The following is a 14,412-nucleotide window of genomic DNA, read 5'->3' as shown; positions in this document are numbered from 1 at the left end:
TGGTGCTGTAAAGCTTGTGACTGGAATTGGACGTCACCTTTTAACCTAATTTCTTTAAGCTGACCCAGAGCTAATAGCCAAGCATGGGCACAGAGGATATGCAATGGACAGGGGTCAGCTGGCAATGACAAGAGGTCACACAAGGGTCCTCCCATAGTGAGTGGCTCTCAGTAGCTTGTCAAGTTGAACTTGTGCAGACTATGTAAACTATTAGTCACCAGCGCTGGTATATAGACCAACATGCAGTTTATCATCCACTTTTCGCTCCTGTCACAAACAACACAACTTCGGGAAAACTTGTCCCCAATGCAGTGAGAATGTCACACCATTCATAAGCTGAGCCTCCATCAAAAAGAGTCCTGCAAGTGGACACCGTATGTCTATCTGTAAGCAGTCAATACAGGTGGCCAGGAACCATTTGGTGGACAGGGGCTATACCTCCACAACGACCTGACCAAGGCAGCTGAAACTCAGACGATAGCTTACTGTGCTCACCTGGTTTGATTGGTCAGCCTAATTAAGTCTGAAAGTTGAAAGTGTCACTCTCCTGTAGGTTTATCATTCTATAATTATGCAAAGGGACATGGGAGTTAAAATGCTATATCCGAGATGGACAGCGCTAAAATGTGGAGCCTCACAGAGTCAGTCGGAGGAAATCTTGTACCAATGTCTTCCAGTAAGTCAGCAAATTTGTTGGGCAGAGAAGCCAAGCTGTAAATCTGTAAATATCTGCTCATATAAAGTGTGCAATGAAAAAAGATCATCGACATCCTCAAAGTATGTTTAAGAATCTGATCACAGTTGATCGACAGGTTGTCTTGTGGATAGTTACGGAGAAGCTCGACCACAAGAACTGAGACATAGATGGTTTTACTCTAACTATGTGGGACACGCAGTCCAGTTTTATTGCCTTTTTTCGAGCAGTTTTCAGACCTCTGATGACCACGGATGCATTGAGGACAGTTGTCCTTTTTAGATATGTGCTATATGTATTCAACCCCTACAACATCTACAATATCAGGTGCTACTGTCCCACCACCATTTTCAGGAATATAATGATCTAAGAAACTCATTCACAGTGCAAGTTTTTCAGTTTTTGTGACAGCTTTGTAGGGAGAAATGCTTAATAATGCTGGAACGCAGGTCTCTGCTGATCAGTCCATAGATGATGGGGTTGATAGCTGGAGGAATAATAATGAGTAAAATGCTGAAGAACTTCCTGATGTTTTGGGTGACAGAGGGAAATCTGAGACTCACAATTATAATCAATGAAGCGATTTCATAGAGCACGTACACAACAAGGTGGGGTGTGCATGTCTGAAAGGCCTTGGTGCGGATGTTTCTGTCAGTTCTGCCTTGTTTTACTGCAACACTCAGGATCCTGATGTAGGAAAAAGCAATGATGATGAAGATGCCTGTACTCAAAGACCAGGTCATGGATAGACCTGAAAAACATTTAAAAAGCTAATATTAGTGACACATATGATGCTTATTCTCTGTTTTTATGCTCAGGACCTCAGTGAAAATTCTGTAATTCTGAATAAAAGTCATACCTAATTGAAAATGTACGAAACAAACAACAATCCATCAGCAAAACTAAAGTTCTAACAGCTATAATTATGAGTTTTTCTGCTGAAATAAACAAAGCAAGGTCTTTTCAGACATTGACAGTAATTTGTGGACAAAAGGAAAAGCAAAGCTACATTTTAAACAAACGCACTCACCATAGATGTTGTTTATGGGAGTTGGAATGCAGGCCAGGTTCAGGATGCTCCGGTTGCTGCAGTAGACATGTCTGATGGTTTGGCCGCATAGAGGAACATTTATGTGGAAGGTGAAGAGCACAGCAATAAGCAGCAGGGCAACAATCCAGGCCAGAGCACAGCAGATGTGCAGCCGAGCCGACGTCATGATGGCGTGATACCGGAGCGGCTCACACACTGCAACGTACCTGTGCAGAGAGCATTTCAAAAAGGAATTGTGCAGTTTATCCAGCAGCAGAGCAGCCATATCGAAATTATAAGAAATGTTTTCTCTAGATTGAAAACAAGAAATAAGAGCAAGAGGGAAAAAGCCTTTTTGTAAGCCATCAAACAGCATTTTAACAAAGCAGCTCAACAAATAACTTGACAAACTGTCTCATTCTCATTCATTTCAGGTACCTGTCATAAGCCATTGCACCCAGAATAGTCTGCACTGCTGCACCATATGTGTGCACACAGAAGGCCTGAGCGATGGCCAGATTGTAGGCGATCCTCTTCTGCCCCATCAAGAAGTGCATCATGAGGCGAGGCAGCACCGCAGTGGCCCCCAGCAGATCACACACCACCAGGTGGCAAACCATGACAAACATGGGCCTGTGCAGGGTCTTGTCCATGACAATGATACTCACTACTATGCCATTCCCCAGAAGCACCACTATGTAGGCAAACAGAGCCAGAAAGAACAAGAAAGGGCCGTAGCCTGTAGGTACATCGAACCCCTCCAGCTCAAACACAATGGGCTGTTTTAGAGGAGTGACCATTGTTTGGTTCTCCATCCAAGCCAGTATGGATCTGTAAAAGACAGGCAGAGTAAAACCTACACGTCTGTATTCAGGCCAGATATTTATCATGTTAGATTTATCAGTTCTAATGTTTATTCCTGTCAAATGTTAGCTAACACATACACATGTGACATAACTGCTGGTTTAATAAAATCTATCAAACAGCTGTACCTCCAAAACATTCAACTGACACCTGATAAAGAAACAGACTTTAAGAAAATCAGTATTTCATCTTATTAATCATTAGAACAGCGATCACAACACTTAATTCTTGGGGACAGCATGAAGTTTGCTCTCCCCTGCCTGTCAGAACACTGATGTTGTTCTGACTTGTGGATGAAAGCGTGTCGTCTTATAATGACTTTTCTTTATGTTCCAGAGTCAGCTGCGCCATGGAAACACCAATCAGGAGAAATCTCTATGGAGCAAAGACTGAAAACCAGTACGTAATGTTTTCAGTGCGAGGGCTCAGTTTGAACACTTTGGAAAACTATACTTTTCACCACCTACTTATATTCTGTAGCAGAACTGTAAGTGTTCTGTGTTTACATCTATTTCCTGCTACCTACCTCATTTACACTGGTTAATGCTTCACTGTCTGAAGTGTCCTTGTTGCACTGTGTTTAATGTTTTAATGTTTGCACACTTTGTCTTTCTATGCATACATGCACTTTCTAGGGGTTCAAATCCCCTGCATGAAAGGTACTGTCTCCAGTAGGGATCCTTAGGCAAGGCCCCCTTACCCTATCTGCCTATCTGTAAGTCACTTTGGATAAAAGCGTCTGCTAAATGCATAAACATAAGCATTGTATAACTCTGTCTCAGTGCTGTATGTGGCACTGTGGTCCTGGACACTCACGACCGACTTTGCAGCAGCGTACATAAACTTCCTTGTCGAGAACGCCATCCCCACCAGGAAAGTGACCCATCAGACCTGGATCCTGTGGCGGCTCCTGACAAATTTCTCAGGGGGGGCAACAGTAGCGAAAATCCTCGGTTATATGATTTCCCTCCTTCTGAGGATTTTTTAAAATATTTAAATTTGGTCTGGGAGGTCCTGATTGTTTGGTTGCCATTTTATCCCCATTGCTATGCCGACTGAAGAGGATTTCTTTGAATGAAACAATTAAGTGTGGGTCCTGCAGAGGGTGGAATGCTCTCTCCGGGTCGGGAATGAGATCCTTCCCCAAGTGAAGGAGTTCCAGTATCTCGGGGTCTTGTTCACAGTGAGGGACGAATGGAGCGTGAGATTGACGGCGGATCGGTGCGGCGTCTGCAGTGTTGCTCTGCACCGACCCGTCGATGTGAAGAAAGAGCTGAGCCAGAAGGCGAAGCTCTCTATTTACTGGTCAATCTACGTTCCCATCCTCTCCTATGGTCCTGAGCTGTGGGGAGAGACCGAAAGAACAAGATCGCGAATACAAGCGGCCGAAATGGGTTTCCTCCGCAGGGTGTCTGGGCCTCCCTTAGAGATAGGGTGAGAAGCTCAGTCATCCGGGAGGGGCTCGGAGTAGAACCGCTGCTCCTCCGCATTGAGAGGAGTCAGATGAGGTGTATCTGGTTAGGATGCCCCCTGGAGGCCTCCCTGGGGAGGTGTTCTGGGCCCGTCCCACTGGGAGGAGACCCGGGGGAGACCCAGGACACGTTGGAGAGACTATGGCCTGGGAACGCCTCGGGGTCCCCCCAGAGGAGCTGGAGGAAGTGGCCGGGGACAGGGAGGCCTGGGTTTCTCTGTTAAAGCTGCTGCCCCCGACCCGACCCTCGGATAAGTGGCAGATGATGGATGGATGGAAACAATTAAGTTACTCCGTACACTCACCATGCTGACCTTGAAAAGGACTAGCATACGGTGGCTATGCTAGCTATCTTCACGTTACGTATGACCAAAGCACGTTGGAGCGAGCCCTCCCATAGAGATTGTATCGTAACGCCAGAAAAAAACAGATTTTATATTAGAGTCAATGGGAGCAGTTGGGGTGATTTTCAACCTGAACCGGTACCTTATGCTGACTGGACAGTGACTTACAGCTGAAACTGTCTGGAACTGTCACAGCTGCCATAACTATGGAAAAATATGACAGAAAAAGAATCGTGCATCACCCGATATGTGGATATATGGATATGTTTTCTTGTGTCCGAACATCAAATATGAGCACCAAATTACAAATATGTACCGATACAGTGCACATTTATCAGAAAATTAGCTAGCACCAGTGAATCTGGGGATAAAAAGTAATTACTTGCATCACTATTCTTTCAGGAATCACTGAAAACTGCCAAATCCCAAATCCCAAAGACCCGATGAGAAAACAAGGGTTAAATATTGCTGTTCTGTGCAGGGATGGAAATGTTGATTTCTTAACATTACATCAGACATTACAAGAGGCAAAGTGATCCCCTGATGTTCAACCTGCATCTACAAATACGTTCCACACTGCTGCTGCGGGTGTAGCTGTTTACCTGCACTTTACACCAGCAGGTATTACTCCAGCAGTTGCATTGTTGTTTTCAGACGTTTTGGCAAAATGATTTGAAGTAATATGATTGTTTCACTTTGCATTTGTCATTGTTGCCCTTTCTCTTGATTTCTGTAACTAATCTGATTTTATCTGATCTGTTTTCATATTTCTAGGATCAGTTAATCACCACTTTTGTGAATATTTGGTTTGTTCCTGCAGGCTGATGGAAAACTACACCTACAACAGCTTTGTGCTCCAGCTGGAGGGGTTAAAGGTCACGGAGGATTCTATCTACCCTGTCTTTTTCTTGTTCCTTTTTTCCTACATTGTTTTCATGATCATGAATTTAGGGATTTTGGTTCTAATTTTCATTGACAGGAACCTTCATCAGCCTATGTATATACTTTTTTGCAACCTGACAGTCAGTGATATTATTGGAAGTACCCATATTTTGCCCCGACTGCTCTCAGATCTTCTGCTGCCTCCATCTGAGCGCCTCATCGGTTATTATGAGTGTGTGGTTCAGGCTTTCACCACACACTTATTTGCGACCACTTCCCACACCGTGCTCATGATTATGGCCTTTGACAGATATGTTGCCATCTGCCATCCTCTGCACTATAGTTCCATAATGACCAACAAAATGATCATCAAGCTGACGGTTTCTGCCTGGGGGGTGCCCTTTGTTTTGGTCGGGATTCTGCTCGGTCTGACCATCCGACTGAATCTATGCAGGACTCTGATCACAAACCCCTTCTGTGACAATGCTTCACTGTTTAAGCTCTCCTGTGAGAGTGTTTTAATTAATAATATTTATGGCCTCGCTTTCACTGTGGTTCTGTTCATAGCCTCTATAGGCAGCGTTGTTCTCACCTACACTAAGATTACAGTCGTTTGTCTGACCAGTAAGAACAAGTCTTTGAACAGTAAAGCCCTGAAGACCTGCAGCACTCACCTGGTTGTGTATCTGATCATGTCGCTCAGTGGATATACCATTGTTATCCTGCATCGCTTCCCTCAGTACTCGGATTACAGAAAACTCTCTGCTATTCTGTTTGTTATCGTACCTGGTGGCCTTAATCCCATCATCTATGGTCTGCAGTCCAAAGAGATACGAAGTTTCTTATTCAAAATATTTCATAATAGAAAAATTTTGCCATCACTTAAGAGTCAACGGTAACATGAACCTTTATTGGCAAATTACTACAATAAACCAGATAAGACCTGTTTAAACATGACAGCACAAAGAATGATCTTTTGTAATGAATCTGTACTTTCTAAACCTCTGATTGAACCTGCGTAAATCATCAGTAAGACACAGAATTACATGCATGCATGAGCTCTGTTCGTCATGACTTGTTTGGTAAAGATTTGCATACAATTAGAAAAAATACTTCATAAAGTGCCCTTCAGAGGAGGGTAAAAGGGCAGTGAAACTCATTTGGTCACTTAACACAAGTAGAACATTTTGTTTTCATATCCAGCAATTATGTATGCATTATATTATGCATTTATGTGCAAAAAACAAGAAAGAGGATGCAATGAAAAACACAAAAAAAGGAGGATAAATTATGCATCTGAATCCTCATTCCTGGGACAGAGATATAGTCTAAGGTCATTTACTGTGGGCAGGAAAGAGCTGTTTATTCAACAGTTTATTCTTTTATCAGAGCTGAAGAACTGTCAACACCCTCTGTTGTTTGACCGGTACGTTGTGGTGAGAAGCTTAAGAAATTCATATTTACTTAATCAGCACTACGAGTTAAACAGCCTAATTTATCAGTTTGTTCAGTTTCTTTGAAGATGCATGAAACAGACATTCTGTCAGAGCAGATCAGTTTTAATATGGTAGCACAGAATAAGCAGGCAAAAGATTTCTCACTTCTAATTTTTAAAGCAGGAAGGATTTTAACTCGTGTTGAATTCAAACCGTTTTTGGTTTATATGCAGATAAGAGGTGATAAACATGACTTCAGACACGTAATAAGGAACGAAATGAAAGAAAATGGAGAAAATGCATCTCATTCAGGACTGATTTTAATCTAAAGAAGAAGTTCTGTGTGGAAGAAAAGGGAAATCTGGTCATTCATTTTCAAAGTATGAACATTTTCTACTGATTTTAAAAGCCCTGAAAGACAAGCAGAGATACCTGCTGAGAGAGAGAAACACAAGTTAATGACAACAATGATGTCATATGTACATGTTTCAGGCTCACCTGAGCCATCCCTAACTATAAGATCAGCTGGAGGCTTTTCAGAGAATCTGTGGGACAGCCCAACAATAAAGAATTACAGTAGTCCAATCCTGAAGTAACAGATGCATGGAGCAGTTTCTCTACATCACTCTGAGACTGATTTTAACAATATTACGAAGGTGAAAGAAGGCAGAAACCTGTTTTATCTGTGAGTCAGAGGACAAATTCTGGTCAGAAATAACTCCAAGGTTCCTCACTTTAGAACAAGAAGCCAAGGAAATACCATCCATCCATCATCTACCGCTTTTCTGGGGGTCGGGTTGGCAGCAGCTTTAACAGAGAAACTCAGACGTGCTATACCTTCCAGAGTAACTATATAACTAGACAGTTTCTCCCTGAAGCATGTACAAAGTAAAAAGAATCGGTCCAAGCACAGAACCCTGAGGAACTCCATGACTTACTCTGGTGTGTGAGGAAGATTCTTCATTTACAAGAACAAACTGGAATCTATCAGATAGATATGACTTAAACCAGCCTAATGCAGCTCCTTTAATCCCAATAACATGTTCAAGTCTCTGTAACAGAATGCTGTGATCGATCGTATCAAATGCAGCACTGAGATCCAACAGGACAAGCACAGAAACAAGTCCGCTATCAGAAGCTAAGAGGAGATCATTGGTAACTTTCACCAGTGCTGTTTCTGTGCTATGATGCACTCTGAATCCTGACTGGCTACGCACCCCTCTTGCAGCTAAGTACCCTTTTTCTATCTGTTTTAACAGATAAAGTGGATTTTAAACAGGATCTCAGACCCTTAGGACTCTCAGCAGGTTTTAGCCTCAGTATTGATGCCAGCTGTTTCCTCTGTCTCTTGTGTATGTGTTCTGGAGTGACTGAGGGCCTGTTGGAGGTCTGACGCTCGCCCCCGTTGAAGAGCAAGATGATCCAGAGGCTGTGGGACCCTTGGGGGAGACTTTGGGCTTGGGTTACCTATTTTATGTTAATACATCTTGTATTAACACTACCGGTTAGACTCCTGGGGCCTCATGTACATGTGGCATATGCACTTTTTCACATCAATGATCAGATGTATCAAGAGCGAAATGGAAATGTGAGGTGCCTCACGCCAACTTCAGGGCTGTGGTACGCACCTTTCTACAGCTGTTGATTCTTTGGCGACACTTAGAGGTGACGTTGGAAAACTGTTAAAATAAATACATGTGAACACAATTTGTCTTCAGACTGAGTGATGTGCAAACAATTAACACACCCGTGTGTCTGCAATTACAGAGTGGATATAAAAGCATGTGCAAAGTGTTGCAGTGCATATCATTAAAAACAATGGCTGCTTTAGCGGTAGTGGAAGACTTTGTAAATGGTGCAATTGGAAGAGAGTGTGTGTTCAGAGACCGAGAGGATTTGCTGGCACATGATGACAACTGGCTCATCAGCTGTTTTGAGGGCAATTCTTCTGAAACTGTGTGCAGTGCTTCACTTCTGCACTAGGTTGTTGTGAGTTACACAAATACAAATACAGTATTTACCTTTAATCAGAGTCACCCAAACCCAGCACCCCGAGAGAGCAGTGTCACCCATAGTTGTGCTGACTCTCTGTTCAAACAGCCCCCCCCGCCTGTTTTGGCCACACTTCGGCGATGGGCAGCCAGTCTCCGCTTCACATCCACCTTAATATCGGACCACTTCAGCATTAAAGGCCTCGCTCACTCGCTCCCACCCACTCCTCTTACATTTGCTGCTTATGTCGTAGGTGTCAAGAATCGATGGTGCAGGAAGTGAGGACCCAGATGCAGACTTCGAAATCAAAAGGTTTATTCCAAAAAGCAAAAGCACACTAACAAGAACACAAGACGCGGCTGACCCGGATTATCAAAATGCTTAACTATGAAGAAACAAACAAGACCATGAGAACGAAGACTATGGTTAACAAACAAAACAAGACTATGAACTATGACAGCAGGCAAAAACCTGACCTGACAATCATGATATGAACATGGAAGATAAAGTGAGGATTTCGCAATGACTGATGGAAACCTGGAAACTATATACAGTGGGAGGTGATTGGTAACGATGTGCAGCTGTGAAACAGAAAACAGGTGAGTGAGCTTTGAGTGAAGCTAAGTGAAGGGGAAAAACATGACTAGAAACCTGAAAACATAACAAAGAACCTGAAAACATGATAAAAGACCTGAAAACAAGATAATCAAAACATAAAACGTGACAGTAGGACATCGTGCCAAAGAGCACAATTTTGCAGGCCTCCACCTCGGAAAGTCGCACCTCCATCTCGCTTTCCATTAAGTTATTCTTTTCCCCGTCTTACTCATTCTTTTTTCTTTATTTTCTGATTGTGCAGAGAGAGGAATCGCAGGTGCAGGGCTGATTTAAATATAATAACCCTAACCCTAAACCTAACCCTAACCACCAGGGTTAGGGTTAGGTTTTGGATTTGATCAACCAAGGGGCCCCCACAAGTGAGAACGTATGGTGATAAACAGCTGAAACGTTCGCTGATCTTGTGGTACACCACTGATGAATTAGTCCGGAAATTGTGCAAAGAAACTAGCTTAGCTACCTGATAGTGTGGAAATACATCTGGCATCTCCAGACTAATAGCGTTAGTAACCTTAAACCTAGGACCACAAAACAGATTAACAAAGCTATGAAAAGGGAGAAATCGCTTACTGAGCTATCGGTTTGGTATAAGTCCATAATGCTTTTAATGTTACTTCTGCTCTGTTCTACATCTTTTATGGTACAGGAGGGTTCTAGGAGGACAAGGAGAACTCCAAAGCATGGCTTGTCCGCAGTATAATGTGAATGAAAACTATGTTTGACCGAATAAAGAATGAATGAGTTGGAAATGCAAGAATTGAGTGTAATAAAACCACCCTGCGACTGGGAACACTAGTGGCTCAACTGTGTCATTACAACATACACCACCAAGAATATGAACATTGACTCACACAGCTGTCTTATCATCTGACTCACCCTAAGGGTGTACCCTGTAGTTTTACACATTACTTCTGTCCTCAACTACTGTTGGACGTTTATAACACTAGGCTACCACCCGTTTCAAGAGTAAACTCCTGAGACCCACACACCTTTGAACATTCATATATCACTTCATGAGTTTTTGGAATCTTGTAGCGACAATATAAAAACTAGTAGAATTCTACAGCTAATTACACACTCACAGTTTCACACAAGTCAGATAAAACACTTGACCACCACCTTCAAGAGTAACAGCTAATAACAAACACATATTTACCACATATTGACCTAATTGAACCACTATTTTTCCTTTTGGCACCACTCTGTGGGACATCTCCAAACTTCACAGGGGTTAGCTTTTACCAGAATGGAAGGTTGTCGTATGAAACCACGGGTCGAGCACTAAGCTCTCAGAACAATCTTCTTAACTCTGCGATCCACAACTACACTCCAGAGTAGTCTCAGTTCAGATATGGTATCACACAGCCACATAGTCTGGTGGCGGTTAATGAGATGATGTAGCCGTATTATTCTCTATTTGGTATAAATGGGGATTCCCTCATTTGCTCCACAGGGGGCGATAATCTTCCTAGACGGAATAAACTTCCACTGTTGTCATTATTTAGGCAGGTTCATTTTGGGCCACTTTGCTAATGCAAGGGTTGCGGAACAACCTGATTATCTCAGTGAATTCCTAGAATACACTCCTGGAGGTTCTTGGACTACAAGACTCCTATTTGACATTGGGTTAAGCCGAGTTTGATGATTAATGATATGTCTGAATACTGTCTGCAAAGTGTCCGTGAGTGTAGTTCTTCATCCCGAACAGGAACACCATGCCCTTTTCCCTTATCCTTCACTTCCCTTAGTGCCTACACTTGAGATCACAGGACCATAGCCCTAACCATAAGTCCTTCCCCTGGCTTCACCACAGTAAAATTAATTTTCATAATTCCAACAATTTTCGCTAAAGCTAACTTTTTTCACCCTATATCTGACCACCTGCTCCTTTTTTCTTATGCCTTTCCCTTCCATTTATCCTAACCCTAAGGTCACAGGACCATAGCCCTAACACCTAAGTCTCCCAGAACCATTTATTTTACACTCCCTACCTCATTTCTGTCCATCCTTTCTCTCCTCCTCTAACCCCCCCACCCACTTCCTCCACATACACAAACCAAGGGTCTCGAGCCCACTGCATACAGCCCACACTCAAACACCTGAGGGCCGGTTCCACCACTAATACTACATTTCAGGTTTTGTAGCAACCAACTACTAGGTTTTTTGTGTCGTTGAGTGGGGAAAAACTATTAGAACCTTGGAGGGGTTGATGGTGAACCAGAGGCTTGACTTTAGAGGTATGCCTCCTCTTATTGACCATTGTCCAGCTAGCCTGGGGTGATGGCTGCTGTGTGCCTACCGGGGGGCAGCTAACATGATTACCTACATGAGGTGGCTCCGCACTGGCCAAGGGAACCTGGCTTGCTATCAGGGGATTTTTAATGGTTAGGAGCCCAGTACCAAATTCGGCTAACCTTTCAGATGGCAAATAATTGGCTCTTTACATGGTCCTGATATTGACATCTTTTTTAAGAAGACAAGGCATAACTGATGTGTGGAAAGGGCTAGTGACTTAAAGAAACCAAATGAACCGATGAAGAAGGCTGTCTGTGAGCTTTAGGCTGTTTTGGAAGCACTGGAGCTGATTGTAGACAGAGGGATGTTGCACAAGCTTCTTAGCATAACTGCTAACATTTCAACCTCTACTAAACGTACTGGTCAAGCTAACAGGGTCTTCAGTTGGAGATTTCTTCAGTTTGGTAGAAATTAAGGCTGTCATTAACACTGCAATTTACTTTTGGTGATTGATAAACAAAATACAGAAAGAAACAGTGTAAAATATGTGCTACTCCTCTTTATTTACATAACTATACTGCTGAAAGGTTTCCTGCCATCTTACAGGTTCTTTCCTCACCTTAGATACAGGTTTTTACCTGGATTTTAACATAAAACTGAAGTCATCACTCTCCTTTTACTCCGACCACTTTAGAAAAGATTTCTTCGAACATGCATTCAGCAAAGATCAAAATGAGAAATGATGAGTACTTCATCGCATTTTCTGTTTTCTAGTTTTCTGCTGCATAAAGAATTTAAGATTTTTTTATTCTACTTATTTTGTTAAAAGAGAGATTCATATATGTTCAATGTATGGAACATACATCTAAAGCTAATATGCTATATGCTTATATCTGAACAGGTTTTATGTGGTTTATTAAATAATCTGCCAATGAAAACTTGTATTACTGTTTACATTTTCTATTATGAAATATCTTAAATAAGAAACTTCGTATCTCTTTGGACTGCAGACCATAAATGATGGGATTGAGGCCACCAGGTACAATAACAAACAGAATAGCAGAGAGTTTTCTGTAATCCGAATACTGAGGGAAGCGATGCAGGATAACAATGGTAGATCCACTGAGCGACATGATCAGATACACAACCAGGTGAGTGCTGCAGGTCTTCAAGGCTTTACTGTTCAAAGACTTGTTCTTACTGGTCAGACAGACGACTGTAATCTTAGTGTAGGTGAGAACAACGCTGCCTATAGAGGCTATGAACAGAACCACAGTGAAAGCGAGGCCGTAGATGTTATTAATGACAACACTCTCACATGAGAGCTTAAACAATGAAGCATTGTCACAGAAGGGGTTTGTGATCAGAGTCCTGCATCGGTTCAGTCGGATGGTCAAACCGAGCAGAATCCCGACCAAAACAAAGGGCACCCCCCAGGCAGAAACCGTCAGCTTGATGATCATTTTGTTGGTCATTATGGAACTATAGTGCAGAGGATGGCAGATGGCAACATATCTGTCAAAGGCCATAATCATGAGCACGGTGTGGGAAGTGGTCCCAAATAAGTGTGTGATGAAAGCCTGAACCACACACTCATAATAACTGATGAGGCGCTCAGATGGAGGCAGCAGAAGATCTGAAAGCAGTCGGGGCAAAATATGGGTACTTCCAATAATATCACTGACTGTCAGGTTGCAAAAAAGTAAATACATAGGCTGATGAAGGTTCCTGTCAATGAAAATTAGAACCAAAATCCCTAAATTCATGACCATGAAAACAATGTAGGAAAAAAGGAACAAGAAAAAAACAAGGTAAATAGAATCCTCCGCGACCTTTAACCCCTCCAGCTGGAGCACAAAGCTGTTGTAGGTGTAGTTTTCCATCAGCCTGAAGGAACAAACCAAATATTCACAAAAGGAGCAAATAATTCTTTAGAGGAACGAATGCAACAACACGATCCTCCCTGTCAGATAGATTTCACAAATTAAGAGAAAACAGTAACAACAACAGATGTAATTATGACATTTAGGAATTATGAAAAACATTCAGTGAAACAACATTATCAATATAAGCTAAATACCTGCTGGTATAAAGGACAGGTTAACATTAATTACCCAGCTACAGCCAGGTATACAGTATTTGTAGATGCAGATTAAACCATCAGGGGGAGTCACTCAGCCTCTCACAATGAATTATGTAATATCTAAAAAGGTCCATGTGTTGGTCATCGCAATTGTCACTAAGCAACAATAATTTAAACCCTTGTTTTGCTTCTCCTGTCTTTGGCACCAGTTTTCAGTCTTTACTCAAAGGATAACAGTGTGAATCTTTACTTTTTCAACATCAGACTCATTGGCCTTGGCACATTTTCTGAAGAATATATGAAATAGCTTATTTTGTTGTGAATTTTTACAAGTACATCACATGTCAAAATGTTCAGATAAAAGTTGTAGGTTTTTTCTTTCACTTCATCCTCCTTATGCTGTTGGTATACACAATTGATTGTTTATAAGCCTATGTGTATATGTGTATATTCTTAGTTTTGTGGGAACCAGCCCATAACTTCTCACATTTAATCCCAGCTACAAACTGGGGCTGAAACACAACAGGCACATAGTTTTACCTCTATGACTCCTTATTGCAATTAACCAAGATGGTCAAATGAGCCTCTGCTCAAAGGGCCTTTAAATTATTTTAGTGGAGAGCAAACCTTTGAAAAATTAAGTTTTAGAATACATTGAACGCTGTCAATCCTAAATCTGACAAAAAAGAAGAAGAAGAAGAAGAGGATAAAAATAATCATTAGCCATTAAAAAGTCATCAGAAATAGAGTTGGAGATGGAGCC

General features: G+C 42.1%; 3 protein-coding genes across 3 annotated transcripts; 1 reads left to right on the top strand and 2 right to left on the bottom strand.

Annotated features, from left to right (window-relative positions):
• Positions 1-1,089: 1,089 nt before the first annotated feature.
• On the bottom strand, positions 1,090-3,452 carry LOC140279331 (olfactory receptor 2A12-like). The gene is made up of 4 exons (XM_072374446.1): positions 3,361-3,452; positions 2,163-2,555; positions 1,725-1,951; positions 1,090-1,415 (listed from the first exon to the last, which is right to left on the bottom strand). Exons 1-4 carry the CDS (start codon positions 3,450-3,452, stop codon positions 1,090-1,092), a joined length of 1,038 nt encoding a protein of 345 aa, XP_072230547.1.
• Positions 3,453-5,227: 1,775 nt separating this feature from the next.
• LOC140279329 (olfactory receptor 52N5-like) lies at positions 5,228-6,184 on the top strand. The gene is made up of 2 exons (XM_072374445.1): positions 5,228-5,579; positions 5,709-6,184. Exons 1-2 carry the CDS (start codon positions 5,228-5,230, stop codon positions 6,182-6,184), a joined length of 828 nt encoding a protein of 275 aa, XP_072230546.1.
• Positions 6,185-12,510: 6,326 nt separating this feature from the next.
• Positions 12,511-13,452, bottom strand: LOC140279641 (olfactory receptor 8G17-like). Its single transcript, XM_072374795.1, has one exon. It carries the CDS (start codon positions 13,447-13,449, stop codon positions 12,511-12,513), a length of 939 nt encoding a protein of 312 aa, XP_072230896.1. The 5' UTR covers positions 13,450-13,452.
• Between the last annotated feature and the right edge of the window lie 960 nt (positions 13,453-14,412).

The sequence above is a fragment of the Leuresthes tenuis genome, unplaced genomic scaffold, assembly GCF_036924035.1.
Source record: "Leuresthes tenuis unplaced genomic scaffold, fLeuTen1.0.hap1 SCAF_21, whole genome shotgun sequence".
Taxonomy (NCBI): Eukaryota; Metazoa; Chordata; class Actinopteri; order Atheriniformes; family Atherinopsidae; genus Leuresthes; species Leuresthes tenuis.
The sequence above is the reverse complement of the archived record's forward strand: the minus strand, read 5'-3'. Positions and strand labels throughout refer to the sequence as shown.